The sequence below is a fragment of the Salvelinus fontinalis genome, chromosome 27 (assembly GCF_029448725.1).
Source record: "Salvelinus fontinalis isolate EN_2023a chromosome 27, ASM2944872v1, whole genome shotgun sequence".
NCBI lineage: Eukaryota > Metazoa > Chordata > Actinopteri > Salmoniformes > Salmonidae > Salvelinus > Salvelinus fontinalis.
The window spans coordinates 39,058,713-39,074,364 of NC_074691.1; the positions used below are offsets into that span (position 1 = coordinate 39,058,713).

At 41.7% G+C, this 15,652-nt stretch overlaps 1 protein-coding gene across 1 annotated transcript; it reads right to left on the minus strand.

Annotated features, from left to right (window-relative positions):
- Nucleotides 1–810: 810 nt before the first annotated feature.
- On the minus strand, nucleotides 811–14,066 carry LOC129825541 (prepronociceptin-like). The gene is made up of 3 exons (XM_055885713.1): nucleotides 13,958–14,066; nucleotides 5,436–5,682; nucleotides 811–1,769 (listed from the first exon to the last, which is right to left on the minus strand). The coding sequence occupies exons 2-3, from the start codon at nucleotides 5,586–5,588 to the stop codon at nucleotides 1,110–1,112; spliced, it is 813 nt and encodes a 270-aa protein (XP_055741688.1). The 5' UTR covers nucleotides 5,589–5,682; nucleotides 13,958–14,066; the 3' UTR covers nucleotides 811–1,109.
- Nucleotides 14,067–15,652: the final 1,586 nt, after the last annotated feature.

Below are 15,652 nucleotides of genomic sequence, written 5' to 3' on the forward strand. Positions count from 1 at the left end.
TACTGTATGGGATGCTGATTTACTCTACCAACAACAGGGGGCAGTGTCACCCTACTGTCTGGTAGCTGATCCACTCTGCGGTTCCCACTATATGGCCAAGTTGCAAAATCTAAATTGGCTATATAGTAAACATTTATGAAAACTAAAATGAGCTTTTTGGTGTAAATAAAAAATGAGGGCAAGCCAAAGGTTGGAGGTAAAGGTTAAATTTAGGATTAAGGTTATAGGGTTAGGTTTAAAATCAGATTTTAAGAAGATAAATTGTAGAATAGGCAAGGCTTCCAACTTTGCAACTTGGCCAGATAGTGACGACTGTTCTCTGCCCAGTGACACACACAGTATATTCTCAGAATAGAGAAGAAGCGGAGCACCAGTTCTTTAATGACCCAGAGACTGTGAACAGTGCAAATAACAAATGCAACCCCTCACTCGCTCAAGCTTTAAATAAATAAAAGGTTAAAGTGCATACATATAGTCTAGACTCTACTAACACCTCTCCCTGTCCTTCTCTGTCTGCTCACAGGTGTGTCTGTTGGAGTGTGAGGGTCACGTCTCCCCTGCCCTCACCTGGGAGCTGTGTCTAAGAGAGCCATCCTACCGCACTACCTCCTCCCACCAGGTGGCGGCGCTGTGTCTAAGAGAGCAGCAGAGGAGCTGAACATACATCATAAACATCCATCCAGTCATCATCTTAACATAGGGTGGTATTATATCCAGGATCTAGTATCATGTCGTCTGGATTTTACGATACTGACACACAATATTACATTGCACTTTTATTTTTCAGGATGCAGTTCATTAACTGGGGCGGTAGGGGGGGGGGGGGGGGGAGAAACATTGGTGGTTGTAAGGAAACATTCCTTCTCTTCACAACACCGGATGGGTTTCAGAACGACGATATCATTACTCTTCTTCATTAGGCTGATGAGGTATGAGGGAGTTCACGGTCCCTGTAGACATAGTTGGTAACTATAGGAATAGAACACCAAAATAATAGTAGACAAATGGTAAACTATAGTCATTATTATTTCTATGGAGGTACTAGGGAGGGTGGAGGCACGGGAGAAGATAATTCTACTCCCTCAGGGGGCTGTGGAGGGAAGGGAAGGCTACAGCCGGCTGGGTAGCCTCCTGAATCCCTGGGCTGGGTTATTGAACCTCCCAACACCGCGCCCAGGGATGCTGCTGCTGGTCATCCCCAGGTACTGCCGGAGGAGCTGGCTCACCCTCTTCTGGTTGTTCCACTTCCTGGCCGACTTCCTGATCCCGATGAACCCTCCTAGGCGTTTCTGCAGTGGCCGCCCCACCGGCCCGCCAATCAACTTCCTATAACCGTGGTGACCTTTCAGGAAGCCCCCGAAACGCTTGGTCAGCTGGACCGCGGCCTCCTCCTCCTCCTCGTCTCCTCCCTCCCCCTGACTGCTCCTCCTCCTGTCCTCTTCCTCCTTCTTCTCCTCCCTGTTTTCCAGAGCCAGGGAGTCTTCCTCCTCGGTCGAGTCCAGCGGGGAGTCGTCGTACTGGGCATCACGTTGCTCCAGGGCCCTGTCTTCCTGGTCCTCTCTGTCCTGCTGGTAGTGCTCCATGGCTGCAGAGTAGAGGAGTTGTCCATCAGACTCCAGGTGTACAGGGCCCAGGTTCAGCTCCTCTGCTGCTCTCTTAGACACAGCGCCGCCACCTGGAGGGAGGAGGTAGTGCGGTAGGATGGCTCGCTGACACAGCTCCCAGGTGAGGGCAGGGGAGACGTGACCCTCACACTCCAACAGACACACCTGTGAGCAGACAGAGAAGGACAGGGAGGGGTGTTAGTAGAGTCTAGACTATATGTCCTCTGCGTCAAGTAGCCCTGTACGTTTGTATGGGTAAAAGGGAGTCATTTGAGACTCATGCACAAACCTGACAGGCCCATGATAGCTGTAATTGTCAGTTTTGATGATGTAAACAGTAAATCCTGTTAACTAATCCCCTTCGGATTGGAGATGATTTAAAGATAGTTGTATGAAAGGCGACTCACATCAAAAGAGAATGGGTAGCTATTGACGGAAAATTAATTATCCGTATCAAATGGAAATGGGATCACCGGGAGATTCTCCTCACGTCAGATCTTTGCAGCAATTTGTGTGTGTGTGTGTGTCTGTGTCTGTGTCTGTATCTGTGTCTGTGTGTGTGTGTGTGTGTGTGTGTGTGTGTGTGTCTGTGTCTGTGTCTGTGTCTGTATCTGTGTCTGTGTGTGTGTGTGTGTGTGTGTGTGTGTCTGTGTGTGTGTGTGTGTGTGTGTGTGTACCATGTAATGGCCTCACGATCTCTCAGTGAGTGGTGGGGAAACTATGTAACAATAAAACAATACAACCAGGAGCTTTCCATCTAGAAGTTTCTGATACAATGTGTCAATCATCAATCTCTGTCTGCATCCCCCTCATAAACAGCTAATAGAGAGGACCACAGAGCTCTATTCCCAGCTGCACCAGCCAATTAGCTGCTATATTACCACAGAGCTCTATTCCCAGCTGCACCAGCCAATTAGCTGCTATATTACCACAGAGCTCCATCCCCCAGCTGCACCAGCCAATTAGCTGCTATATTACCACAGAGCTCTATCCCCCAGCTGCACCAGCCAATTAGCTGCTATATTACCACAGAGCTCCATCCTCAGCTGCACCAGCCAATTAGCTGCTATATTACCACAGAGCTCCCTCCCCCAGCTGCACCAGCCAATTATCATTATCAACACTGCTATGTCTCATAACTACTTGGGTTCAAAGAGTATTTGAAACCATTTCAAATGCATGAGCTGGGCTTGATTCAGCTTGACTGGCTTAATGAAACCTATAGAATAGTCCCAGCACTGACAAACCCATCACTCCATCTGGCACTCCAGGTAAGCTAGAGCAAACACTCAAAATATTTCTAATAGTGTTTAAACCCAGGTGTGCTATTTGCTTCGTTAACCTGGCTCAGTCAGAAGCATCATTAGAATGATTATCTACATTAGCACTACTACCGCTACATCCCATGAGTCACCCTAATAGCAGAATACTCAATTACTGTTCTAACTTGTAAAAACTGTTGTCGTAAAACTTTTTTGGGGGGAAAGTGTTTTTTCAAATAAACAACGATGATCACACTACAAGTATCATCCATACAACCATCATCCACACATCATCATCCATACAACCATCATCCACACATCCATGATCCACACAACCAAACATCCATACAACCATCATCCATACATCCATCATCCACACATCCATCATCCATACAACCATCATCCATACAACCATACAACCATCATCCATACAACCATCATCCATACAACCATCATCCATACAACCATCATCCATACAACCATACAACCATCATCCATACAACCATCATCCATACAATCATCATCCATACATCCATCATCCATACAACCATAAAACCGTCATCCATCCATCCATACAACCATCATCCATACAACCATACAACCATCATCCATACAACCATCATCCATACATCCATACATCCATACAACCATCATCCATACAACCATCATCCATACAACCATCATCCATACAACCATCATCCATACAACCATCATCTATACAACCATCATCCATACAACTGTCATTCATACAACCATCATCCGTCATCCATACAACCATCATCCATACAACCATCATCCATACAACCATCATCCATACAACCATCATCCATACAACCATACAACCATCATCCATACAACCATCATCCATACAATCATCATCCACACATCCATCATCCATACAACCATCATCCATAAAACCGTCATCCATCCATCCATACAACCATCATCCATACAACCATCATCCATACATCCATACAACCATCATCCATACAATCATCATCCATACAACCATACAACCATCATCCATACATCCATACATCCATCATCCATACAACCATCATCCACACATCCATCATCCAAACAACCATCATCCATACAACCATCATCCATCATCCATACAACCATCATCCATACATCCATTATCCATACATCCATCATCCATCATTCATACAACCATCATCCATACAATCATCATCCACACATCCATCATCCATACAACCATAAAACCGTCATCCATACAACCATACAACCATCATCCATACAACCATCATCCATACATCCATACAACCATTCATCCATACATCCATACAACCATCATCCATACAACCATCATCCATACAACCATACAACCATCATCCATACAACCATCATCCATACATCCATCATCCATACAACCATCATCCATACAACCATAAAACCGTCATCCATACAACCATCATCCATACAACCGTCATCCATACAACCATCATCCATACATCCATCATTCATACAACCATCATCCGTACAACCATCATCCATACATGCATCATCCATACATGCATCATCCATACAACCATCATCCATACAACCATCATCCATACAACCATCATCCATACAACCATCATCCATACAACCATCATCCATACAACCATCATCCATACATCCATCATCCATACAACCATCATCCATACAACCATCATCCACACATCCATCATCCATACAACCGTCATTCATACAACCATCATCCGTCATCCATACAACCATCATCCATACATCCCTCATCCATACAACCATCATCCATACGACCGTCATCCATACATCCATCATCCATACATCCATCATCCATACAACCATCATCCATACAACCATGCATCCATACAACCATCATCCATACATCCATCATCCATACAACCATGCATCCATACATCCATCATCCATACAACCATACATCCATCATCCATACAACCATCATTCATACAACCATCATCCGTCATCCATACAACCATCATCCATACATCCATCATCCATACAACCATCATCCATACAACCATCATCCATACAACCATCATCCATACATCCATCATCCATACAACCATCATCCATACATCCATCATCCATACAACCATCATCTATCAACCATCATCCATACATCCATCATCCATACAACCATCATCCGTCATCCATACAACCATAATCCATACATCCATCATCCATACAACCATCATCCATACAACCATCATCTATCAACCATCATCCATACAACCATACATCCGTCATCCATACAACCATAATCCATACATCCATCATCCATACAACCATCATCCATACAACCATCATCCATACAACCATCATCCATACAACCATCATCCATACAACCATCATCCATACAACCATACATCCATCATCCATACAACCATCATCCATACAACCATCATCCATACAACCATCATCCATACAACCATACATCCATCATCCATACAACCATCATCCATACAACCATCATCCATACGACCGTCATCCATACGATCGTCATCCATACAACTATCATCCCCATCCTGCATGCAGGACATACACACACACAGATACTCACCAGTGTGTTGAATGTTTGCTGCTGGCCCTGGGTCTGGGGGTTGGGTAGGGGTAGTAGGAGGCCACAGGCCAGGCAGTCACCCTGGCAGTCACTCCGTCCTGGTGAACACAGACGCACCACCACCAGCAGTAGGCTCCACAGGGACCACTTCATGACTCACTACTGAGGGAAGGAGAGACGGATGGGCAATAGGGACGGGAGGAGGGTGGAGGCCCGAGTCTGTAGGGTATATAGAGTAAGGCACAGCCTGGTGGGAAGACACAGAGGTGAGGAAAGAGGAGGTTAGTCGCTCATTTCAAAATGTTAATTTCAAAGGGGTGAGCAGGGTCACAACACCAACGATAACAACACCAACAACACCAACAATAACAACAATAAAACCAACATCAACAACACCAACAACAACAATAACAACAACATCAACAACACCAACAACAACAATAACAACAACATCAATAACACCAACACCAACAACAACAATAACAACAACAATAACAACAACATCAACACCAACAATAACAACAGCATCAATAACACCAACAACAACAATAACAACAACATCAATAACACCAACAACAACAATAACAACACCATCAATAACACCAACAACAACAATAACAACAACATCAATAACACCAACAACAACAATAACAACAACACCAACAATAACATCAACAATAACAACAATAAAACCAACATCAACAACACCAACAACAACAACAACAACAACATCAACAACAACAAAAACACCAACAACAACAAAAACACCAACAACATCAATAACAACAACAACAATAACAACAACATCAACAATAATAACAACACCATCAATAACACCAACAACAACAATAACATCAACAACAATAACAACAACATCAATAACACCAACAATAACAACAATAACACCAACAATAACAACAATAACAACAACAATAACAACAATAACACCAATAACAACAACAACAACAATAACAACAACAACAGCATAATACAACTGAGACAAGTTAAATTGGTCAGGTGTGTCCACTTTCCAGATAGGATAGATAGACCTCGAGGGGCCTGTTCTGTAAAGTCGATGAAGAAAGAGTTCCCAATCGGTCGACAGCAATGCAGGAGCAGCTTGTTTCATACACAGTGCAATACGTTCATTAAAGAGTCACAAAGGGAAGTTCATTATCAGCCTCAGTAATTGTACTATGTATTAGCTGCCTCGTGGTTTTAATAGGGAGGAAATGAATGAGAGCCAGGAAACAAGAAAGAAAAAAGAGTGGGGCAACGCGAAGAAGGAACGCGCTGCACTCGCTCACGATCCGACCAACCAACAAAGTTTTGCGCCTCTGACTCACATTGCCACCATAATCCTGTATTAGTCACCAACATAAGGCCCTGGTACTTTACTCCTGTATTAGTAACCAACATAAGGCCCTGGTACTTTACTCCTGTATTAGTCACCAACATAAGACCCTGGTACTTTACTCCTGTATTAGACACCAACATAAGGCCCTGGTACTTTACTCCTGTATTAGACACCAACATAAGGCCCTGGTACTTTACTCCTGTATGAGTCACCAACATAAGGCCCTGGTACTTTACTCCTGTATTAGACACCAACATAAGGCCCTGGTACTTTACTCCTGTATTAGTCACCAACATAAGGCCCTGGTACTTTACTCCTGTATTAGACACCAACATAAGGCCCTGGTACTTTACTCCTGTATTAGTCAACACCACAAGGCCCTGGTACTTTACTCCTGTATGAGTCACCAACATAAGGCCCTGGTACTTTACTCCTGTATTAGACACCAACATAAGGCCCTGGTACTTTACTCCTGTATTAGTCACCAACATAAGGCCCTGGTACTTTACTCCTGTATGAGTCACCAACATAAGGCCCTGGTACTTTACTCCTGTATTAGACACCAACATAAGGCCCTGGTACTTTACTCCTGTATTAGACACCAACATAAGGCCCTGGTACTTTACTCCTGTATTAGACACCAACATAAGGCCCTGGTACTTTACTCCTGTATTAGTCACCAACATAAGGCCCTGGTACTTTACACCTGTATTAGTCACCAACTGGCACCCTATTCCCATGGGGCTCTGGTCCAAAGTAGTGCACTATATAGGGACTAGGGTACCATTTGGTGCCATTATATGATCATGAGGATAATAAGGCATTAAGATGTCATATATATGGTGTCACATATGTCTTTCCAGCGTTCATGAAGACGTGCAGAGTGAATATTGAAAGGGCGATTTTTCGAGGAGAAAATAATTTAAAACGATTAAAATTCTCTCTCATACCTATTAAATCTCACACATCATTAATGTTTCTTGATACGTTTTTTGAGAAGTGACTTTTTTTTAATGATCTTCTGTTTGACAATAACTGTTTCATGTGTTTGTTTGAAATGATGGGGAAATAAAGAGCAGGCAGTGGATCGGAGGCCAAGACAGGGGAGAGGTCAGTTCTTTAAGAAATGGCTACACTCTTAGAAAAAAAAATGGTTCTTCCACTGTTCCCATAGGAGAACCCTTTGAAGAACCCTTTTTGGTTCCAGGTAGAATCCTTTTGGGTTCCATGTAGAAACCTTTCCACGGAGGGTTCTACATGGAACCCAAAAGGGTTCTACCAGAAACCAAAAATGGTTCTACCTGGAACTAAAAATGGTTCTCCTATGGGGACAGCCAAAGAACCCTTTCAGAACCCTTTTTTTCTCAGAGTGTAAGTTCCAATGTCTATACTAACTAGTAGAGGTGAAGTTGTAGTGCCTCAGAAGAAATGATTTATATATACATTAGATGACTGACAGGGGGCGCTGTTTAGAAGCCATCACACCTCCCTCCCCCACCACTTATTCATGTCTACGTTTGTTTTTTGTCACGTTTATTATATTACAGACACCTTAATACATACTTTTACATTATATTATGTGAGCTAAACATAACATTTTTGAAAAAGAAATATATCAACAACAAAAAATCCTAATGTTACTGTACCCCACTACATTACAACAACAAAAAATATTTCAATACTTGTAATTTTCTCTTTGAAATGTTTAAATGGTTTATATACATCATTGCTCAGAGCCTTTTTGTTCTATTATTCTGCTCACTTCACTTGGATTTACAACAAGGTGTGTCAACATCACTTTTCTGAATGGGCTTCGACATATTTGACAATACAAACTATGTAGAAGAGCTCCCCTGAGCGATAGTCTGTCGGAGTGTCTGTTAGCAGTCATCCTGGAGGAGGAAATGTGAAATGACTGATCTATATCTGAGCCAGAGAGAATGTGCTAATCCTCCCAGGGAAGGAGTACCTGATTATACCAGCCGCTGGTAAACAGCAGCACACTCCTGTCTCCAGACCTGGGATCAAATACTATTTGAAATCATTTCAAATACTTTTAGCTGGGAATGATTAAGGATTTCTGGTGCAATAAACCAATAGAAATGTCGCAAAACTGTAAACACTACCCGCTTGGAACTCCGCGCAGACTAAAGCAAACTCTCAAGGTTATCTGAAAGATTTCAAATAGTGTGTGAACCCAAGTCGGGAACAACCCTGTGCAGATCCTAATCCTGCAGTATGGATCCACACACCTGTGGTATCGCACAGGAGCAGGTTGAATCACTGTCAAACAGCAGAGGCTGGGGATACGGGATAGGTATAGTATGTACAGGATGTACAGGGATTAATGTCAAGGTGAAGAAAGACATGAGATTGTGCAGGTACTGATTATAACCCAGTTGTCAAAATGGATTAAAAGGTGACATCGACCTTCTTTTTTTTTTGCCCACTGATAAGTCTCTCTGGATAAAAAGCTTCTGTCAAATTAATAAAATATAAATAGATTATGTAGATGTAATGTCTGGAGGAAGAGAGTTAAACCGACATCTGTATCGGGAAATAACTATGAGAGGAGTGTTCAGTTCAGGGACACTGTTCAGGTCCCACTGGGCAACAAAAAACTGGTTCAATCAACGTTGTTTTCCACGTCATTTCAACAAAACAAGAACTCAACAGGAGAGAGGTCAGGAATACTGGGAGAAATGGGTTTCATACTTGGAAAAGGTCTAATTCAAAGATGCCAATGTAACTAATATGATGATATGATGATGAAGGTATGAAGTGCACTGTAACTAATATGATGATATGATGATGAAGGTATGAAGTGCACTGTAACTAATATGATGGTATGATGATGAAGGTATGAAGTGCACTGTAACTGATATGATGATATGATGTTGAAGATATGAAGTGCACTGTAACTGATATGATGATATGATGATGAAGATATGAAGTGCACTGTAACTGATATGATGATATGATGATGAAGGTATGACGAAGGTGCACTGTAACTGCCAGATCTTTTTTTGTTCTTTTATTTTACTTTATTTGTACTTTCTTTGTGTTCCTACAATAAAAACAAAGTATAATTTTTTTTAAATTAAATAAAATAAAAAATGCAATGTGATAATGTTAAATCAATGTGGATTTACAGAAAAAGTCAACAAAATATGTTTTTGTTGTTGTTGTTGATTTCACGTTGAATTCCCTTTAGTTGACAACTCAACCAAATGTAAATCAAAACTAGACGTTGAACTGACGTCTGTGCCCATCTGTGTGTTGCCTTTAGAGGTAGTTTCATCATGAGTACCTCTGATGTTGAAATTAGCACTGTCTCTAGGTCTGTTGAAATTAGCACTGTGTCTAGGTCTGTTGAAATTAGCACTGTCTCTAGGTCTGTTGAAATTAGCACTGTCTCTAGGTCTGTTGAAATTAGCACTGTCTCTAGGTCTGTTGAAATTAGCACTGTGTCAAGGTCTGTTGAAATTAGCACTGTGTCAAGGTCTGTTGAATTAATTAGCACTGTGTCTACGTCTATTGAAATTAGCACAGTGTCTACGTCTATTGAAATTAGCACTGTGTCTAGGTCTATTGAAATTAGCACTGTCTCTAGGTCTGTTGAATTAATTATCACTGTGTCCAGGTCTGTTGAATTAATTATCACTGTGTCCAGGTCTGTTGAATTAATTATCACTGTGTCCAGGTCTGTTGAATTAATTATCACTGTGTCTAGGTCTGTTGAAATTAGCACTGTCTCTAGGTCTGTTGATTTAATTATCACTGTGTCTAGGTCTATTGAAATTAGCACTGTCTCTAGGTCTGTTGAAATTATCACTGTGTCTAGGTCTGTTGAAATTATCACAGTGTCAAGGTCTATTGAAATTAGCACTGTCTCTAGGTCTGTTGAAATTAGCACTGTCTCTAGGTCTGTTGAATTAATTAGCACTGTCTCTAGGTCTGTTGAATTAATTAGCACTGTGTCAAGGTCTGTTGAATTAATTAGCACTGTGTCTAGGTCTGTTGAAATTAGCTCTGTGTCTAGGTCTCTGTCGATTCAGGGGTTTAACCACTTCTATCCTACAGAATTTGAAATACATTTTAAAATGCTTTGCGCAATCCTTTTGCGCCAGCATGGGGACGGGGTTTCGCTTAATAAAATAGCATTTGTGTGGATAATATGAAGTAATTATATTATATCGAAGCCTGTGGCAACATTATAGACCACCACTGATTCTATCCGTTTCCAGCATCGTCGTGTTAGTTTAATTGAGCAGACTGTTTATATTATGGCAGTATGACACTGCAATCTCCTAGGGTTATTATGATGGAGAACAGATGGGCCAGCTTAAGGGCAGACCTTCAGCTCCACAGTACTTATTTTCCAATCATATTCAGGATCGTACTGATAATGCTTTTATACGGAGAAAAACAATAATAATCATAGCCTACAGATAATGTTTTTTGTTTTAGCTCATTCCACCTATCAAAAAAACAAATAAAACCCCAGGCTACAGCTTGTATGGATTATAATGCAAGGTATTCTGATTATAATGTCGGGGTATTATGTCTGGTGTAATTGGGTACTAAAGGACAAAGAGGAAGTAGAATGGAAACAACATAAATTAAAAGCACTGTCAAACACAAATGGAAAAATATAAAACAATGGAAAAGGCCTACTAGCTTGGCCATGACTAAGAGCTTAGACCTAGTTACCTTCATAAACCATCCTGTTTGACCTAGCTACCTTAATAAACCATCCTGTTTGAGCTTGCTACCTTAATTAACCATCCTGTTTGAGCTAGCTACCTTAATTAACCACCCTGGCTTAATTAACCACCCTAGCTAGCTTTGGGGGGGCAGGTAGCCTAGTGGTTAGAGTGTTGGGCCAGTAACCGAAAGGTTGCTAGATCGAATCCCCGAACTGACAAGGTAAATATCTGTTGTTCTGCCCCTGAACAAGGCAGTTAACCCACTGTTCCTAGGCCGTCACTGTAAATAAGAATTTGTTCTTAACTGACTTGCCTAGTTAAATAAAGGTTAAATAAAAATATATATAAACCATCCTGTTAGAGCTAGCTACCTTAATTAACCATCCTGTTGGAGCAAGCTACCTTAATAAACCATCCTGTTGGAGCTAGCTACCTTAATAAACCATCCTGTTAGAGCTAGCTACCTTAATTAACCATCCTGTTGGAGCAAGCTATCCTTAATAAACCATCCTGTTAGAGCTAGCTACCTTAATAAACCATCCTGTTAGAGCTGGCTACCTTAATAAACCATCCTGTTAGAGCTAGCTACCTTAATAAACCATCCTGTTAGAGCTAGCTACCTTAATAAACCATCTTGTTAGAGCTAGCTACCTTAATAAACCATCCTGTTAGAGCTAGCTACCTTAATAAACCATCTTGTTAGAGCTAGCTACCTTAATAAACCATCCTGTTAGAGCTAGCTACCTTAATAAACCATCCTGTTAGAGCTAGCTACCTTAATAAACCATCTTGTTAGAGCTAGCTACCTTAATAAACCATCCTGTTAGAGCTAGCTACCTTAATAAACCATCCTGTTAGAGCTAGCTACCTTAACAAACCATCCTGTTAGAGCTGGCTACCTTAATAAACCATCCTGTTAGAGCTAGCTACCTTAATAAAACCCCTCTGAAGCACATAGGCCTATAGGCATAAAACTACATGATGTAGTGCACACTTGTACACTTAAAACAATACATAAAGGAACATGGTCCAGTGGGCCTTATACTCTACAAGCACTTCTCATAGATTAGAACATAATGAATTCAATTATCTTCCTGTTAGTCATTTATGATGATAAATCCGGTAATAACATCGCAAGTAGTGACTAATTAAAGATACCATGTACCTGATGTTATGGCTTACGGTTGGAAATCAATTCTGCACGCTGACATAAATGATTGGACGAATTACACACTCAAGACATCAAAGAGGTTCCTCGTGAAAGCATAAGCTGAATGATAACTACTAAATCAACAGAAAGGCTGGGTGTTGTGACTCTAGATGAGATTTTATTCCTCTGTTAATTAATTGGTGAGCCAGTGGAACAGGTGAACAGGTGGACAGTTGCTACGATGCTGTGGGAATGGAACATACTCCGCGCGGTGCTAATGACGAAGGTGTCATGGGCCAGGGGACACAGCAAGGTGATAACAACGTAATGAAACATGGGAAAAGCAACGAGTCATGGAAATACAAGTTTTATTCAGGTCCTGGAGACACAACGTTGTCCACATTGTAGTTTTTGCTCTCGTGTTACACTCGCATGGTTCCCCTGATCAGAGGTTCGATGCTCTAGTGTTACACTCACATGGTTCCCCTGATCAGAGGTTCGATGCTCTAGTGTTACACTCACATGGTTCCCCTGATCAGAGGTTCGATGCTCTAGTGTTACACTCACATGGTTCCCCTGATCAGAGGTTTGATGCTCTAGTGTTACACTCACATGGTTCCCCTGATCAGAGGTTCGATGCTCTAGTGTAACACTCACATGGTTCCCCTGATCAGAGGTTCGATGCTCTAGTGTTACACTCACATGGTTCCCCTGATCAGAGGTTTGATGCTCTAGTGTAACACTCACATGGTTCCCCTGATCAGAGGTTTGATGCTCTAGTGTTACACTCGCATGGTTCCCCTGATCAGAGGTTCGATGCTCTAGTGTTACACTCACATGGTTCCCCTGATCAGAGGTTTGATGCTCTAGTGTTACACTCACATGGTTCCGCTGATCAGAGGTTTGATGCTGAGTTGATTAGTGGAATCAGGTGTGTAGTGTTGGGGTAAAATCTAAACGGTGCACCACTTTGGGTCCCCAGGACCAGGTTTAAGAAATGCAGGTATAAAGTATATAAGCAAAGATAGAAAATGCAGTGTGAATGAAAGGAACAGAACCCTCTGAAACAATATAGAGCAAAGTACATGATGATGATTGGCTAAACAATGTAATAAGCATTCTGTCCAATGATATTACCCTTAGGCATAATTAAGGATTAAACCCATGACTACACAACCGTCGTGTCAATTTCTCTTATTAGATATTTTTCTTCCACCCCCTCCCAAAATATAAATATTATCTTATCCAATGCACGCACACACAGACACACACACACACACGGAAATCAAACTAATCTCTCTCGTACCTGTATTTGTGGCTTTTAAATCTTAGTCTCTTGTGGATGCAGAGTGGCAGCAGTAGTAAGGTGTTGTCCTTAGGCTTCGAAGAGTTTCTCTGAACCAACTGTCTGCATGCTCCCCTCTCTGGCTTCTTATAGTGACACACCCGTTCCCCTAGCACATACCCCACCCCTCCCCCTTCCCCTCACCTCACCATTCACGTAGCCGAGGGGAGGGAGAGAGTGACGTGGGGTATACCCGTGTTACGCACACAATGGAGATACCATACATTCATTCTGTGATCAACACTGATATGAGGCTTGGCCTACATCACTTCTATCTCTAGTCCTCTAAGAACAAACAAACACATTGAATATCCACCATCTACGCTAAACTGCATCTACAGACTGTATTTCTATTGTTTATATGTCAAACCACTATCAAACCACTATCAAACCCACAATCAAACCACTATCAAACCACTATCAACCCCACTATCAAACCACTATCAACCCCACTATCAAACCACTATCAAACCACTATCAGACCACTATCAAACCACTATCAAACCCACTATCAAACCACTATCAAACCCACTATCAAACCCACTATCAAACCACTATCAACCCCACTATCAAACCACTATCAAACCCACTATCAAACCACTATCAAACCACTATCAAACCACTATCAAACCACTATCAAACCCACTATCAAACCCACTATCAACCCACTATCAAACCACTATCAAACCACTATCAAACCACTATCAAACCCACTATCAAACCACTATCAAACCACTATCAAACCCACTATCAAACCACTATCAAACCACTATCAAACCACTATCAACCCCACTATCAAACCCACTATCAAACCACTATCAACCCCACTATCAAACCCACTATCAACCCCACTATCAAACCCACTATCAAACCACTATCAACCCACTATCAAACCCACTATCAACCCCACTATCAAACCCACTATCAAACCACTATCAAACCACTATCAACCCCACTATCAAACCCACTATCAGACCACTAGCAAACCACTATCAAACCACTATCAAACCACTATCAAACCACTATCAAACCACTATCAAACCCACTATCAAACCACTATCAAACCACTATCAACCCACTATCAAACCCACTATCAACCCCACTATCAAACCACTATCAAACCCACTATCAGACCACTATCAACCCACTATCAAACCACTATCAACCCACTATCAAACCCACTATCAACCCCACTATCAAACCCACTATCAGACCACTATCAAACCACTATCAAACCCACTATCAAACCACTATCAAACCACTATCAACCCACTATCAAACCCACTATCAACCCCACTATCAAACCCACTATCAGACCACTATCAACCCACTATCAAACCACTATCAAACCCACTATCAACCCCACTATCAAACCCACTATCAGACCACTATCAAACCACTATCAAACCCACTATCAACCCCACTATCAGACCACCATCAAACCACTATCAAACCCACTATCAACCCCACTATCAAACCCACTATCAAACCCACTATCAAACCACTATCAAACCACTATCAAACCCACTATCAAACCACTATCAAACCCACTATCAAACCACTATCAACCCCACTATCAAACCCACTATCAAACCCACTATCAAACCCACTATCAAACCCACTATCAAACCACTATCAAACCACTATCAAACTACT

Coding starts and splice junctions, on each gene's coding strand:
- LOC129825541 (XM_055885713.1), bottom strand. CDS start 5,588: ATGAAGTGGTCCCTGTGGAGCCTACTGCTGGTGGTGGTGCGTCTGTGT. Junction 1,770..5,435: donor AGCAAACATTCAACACACTG/GTGAGTATCTGT, acceptor GTCTGCTCACAG/GTGTGTCTGTTGGAGTGTGA.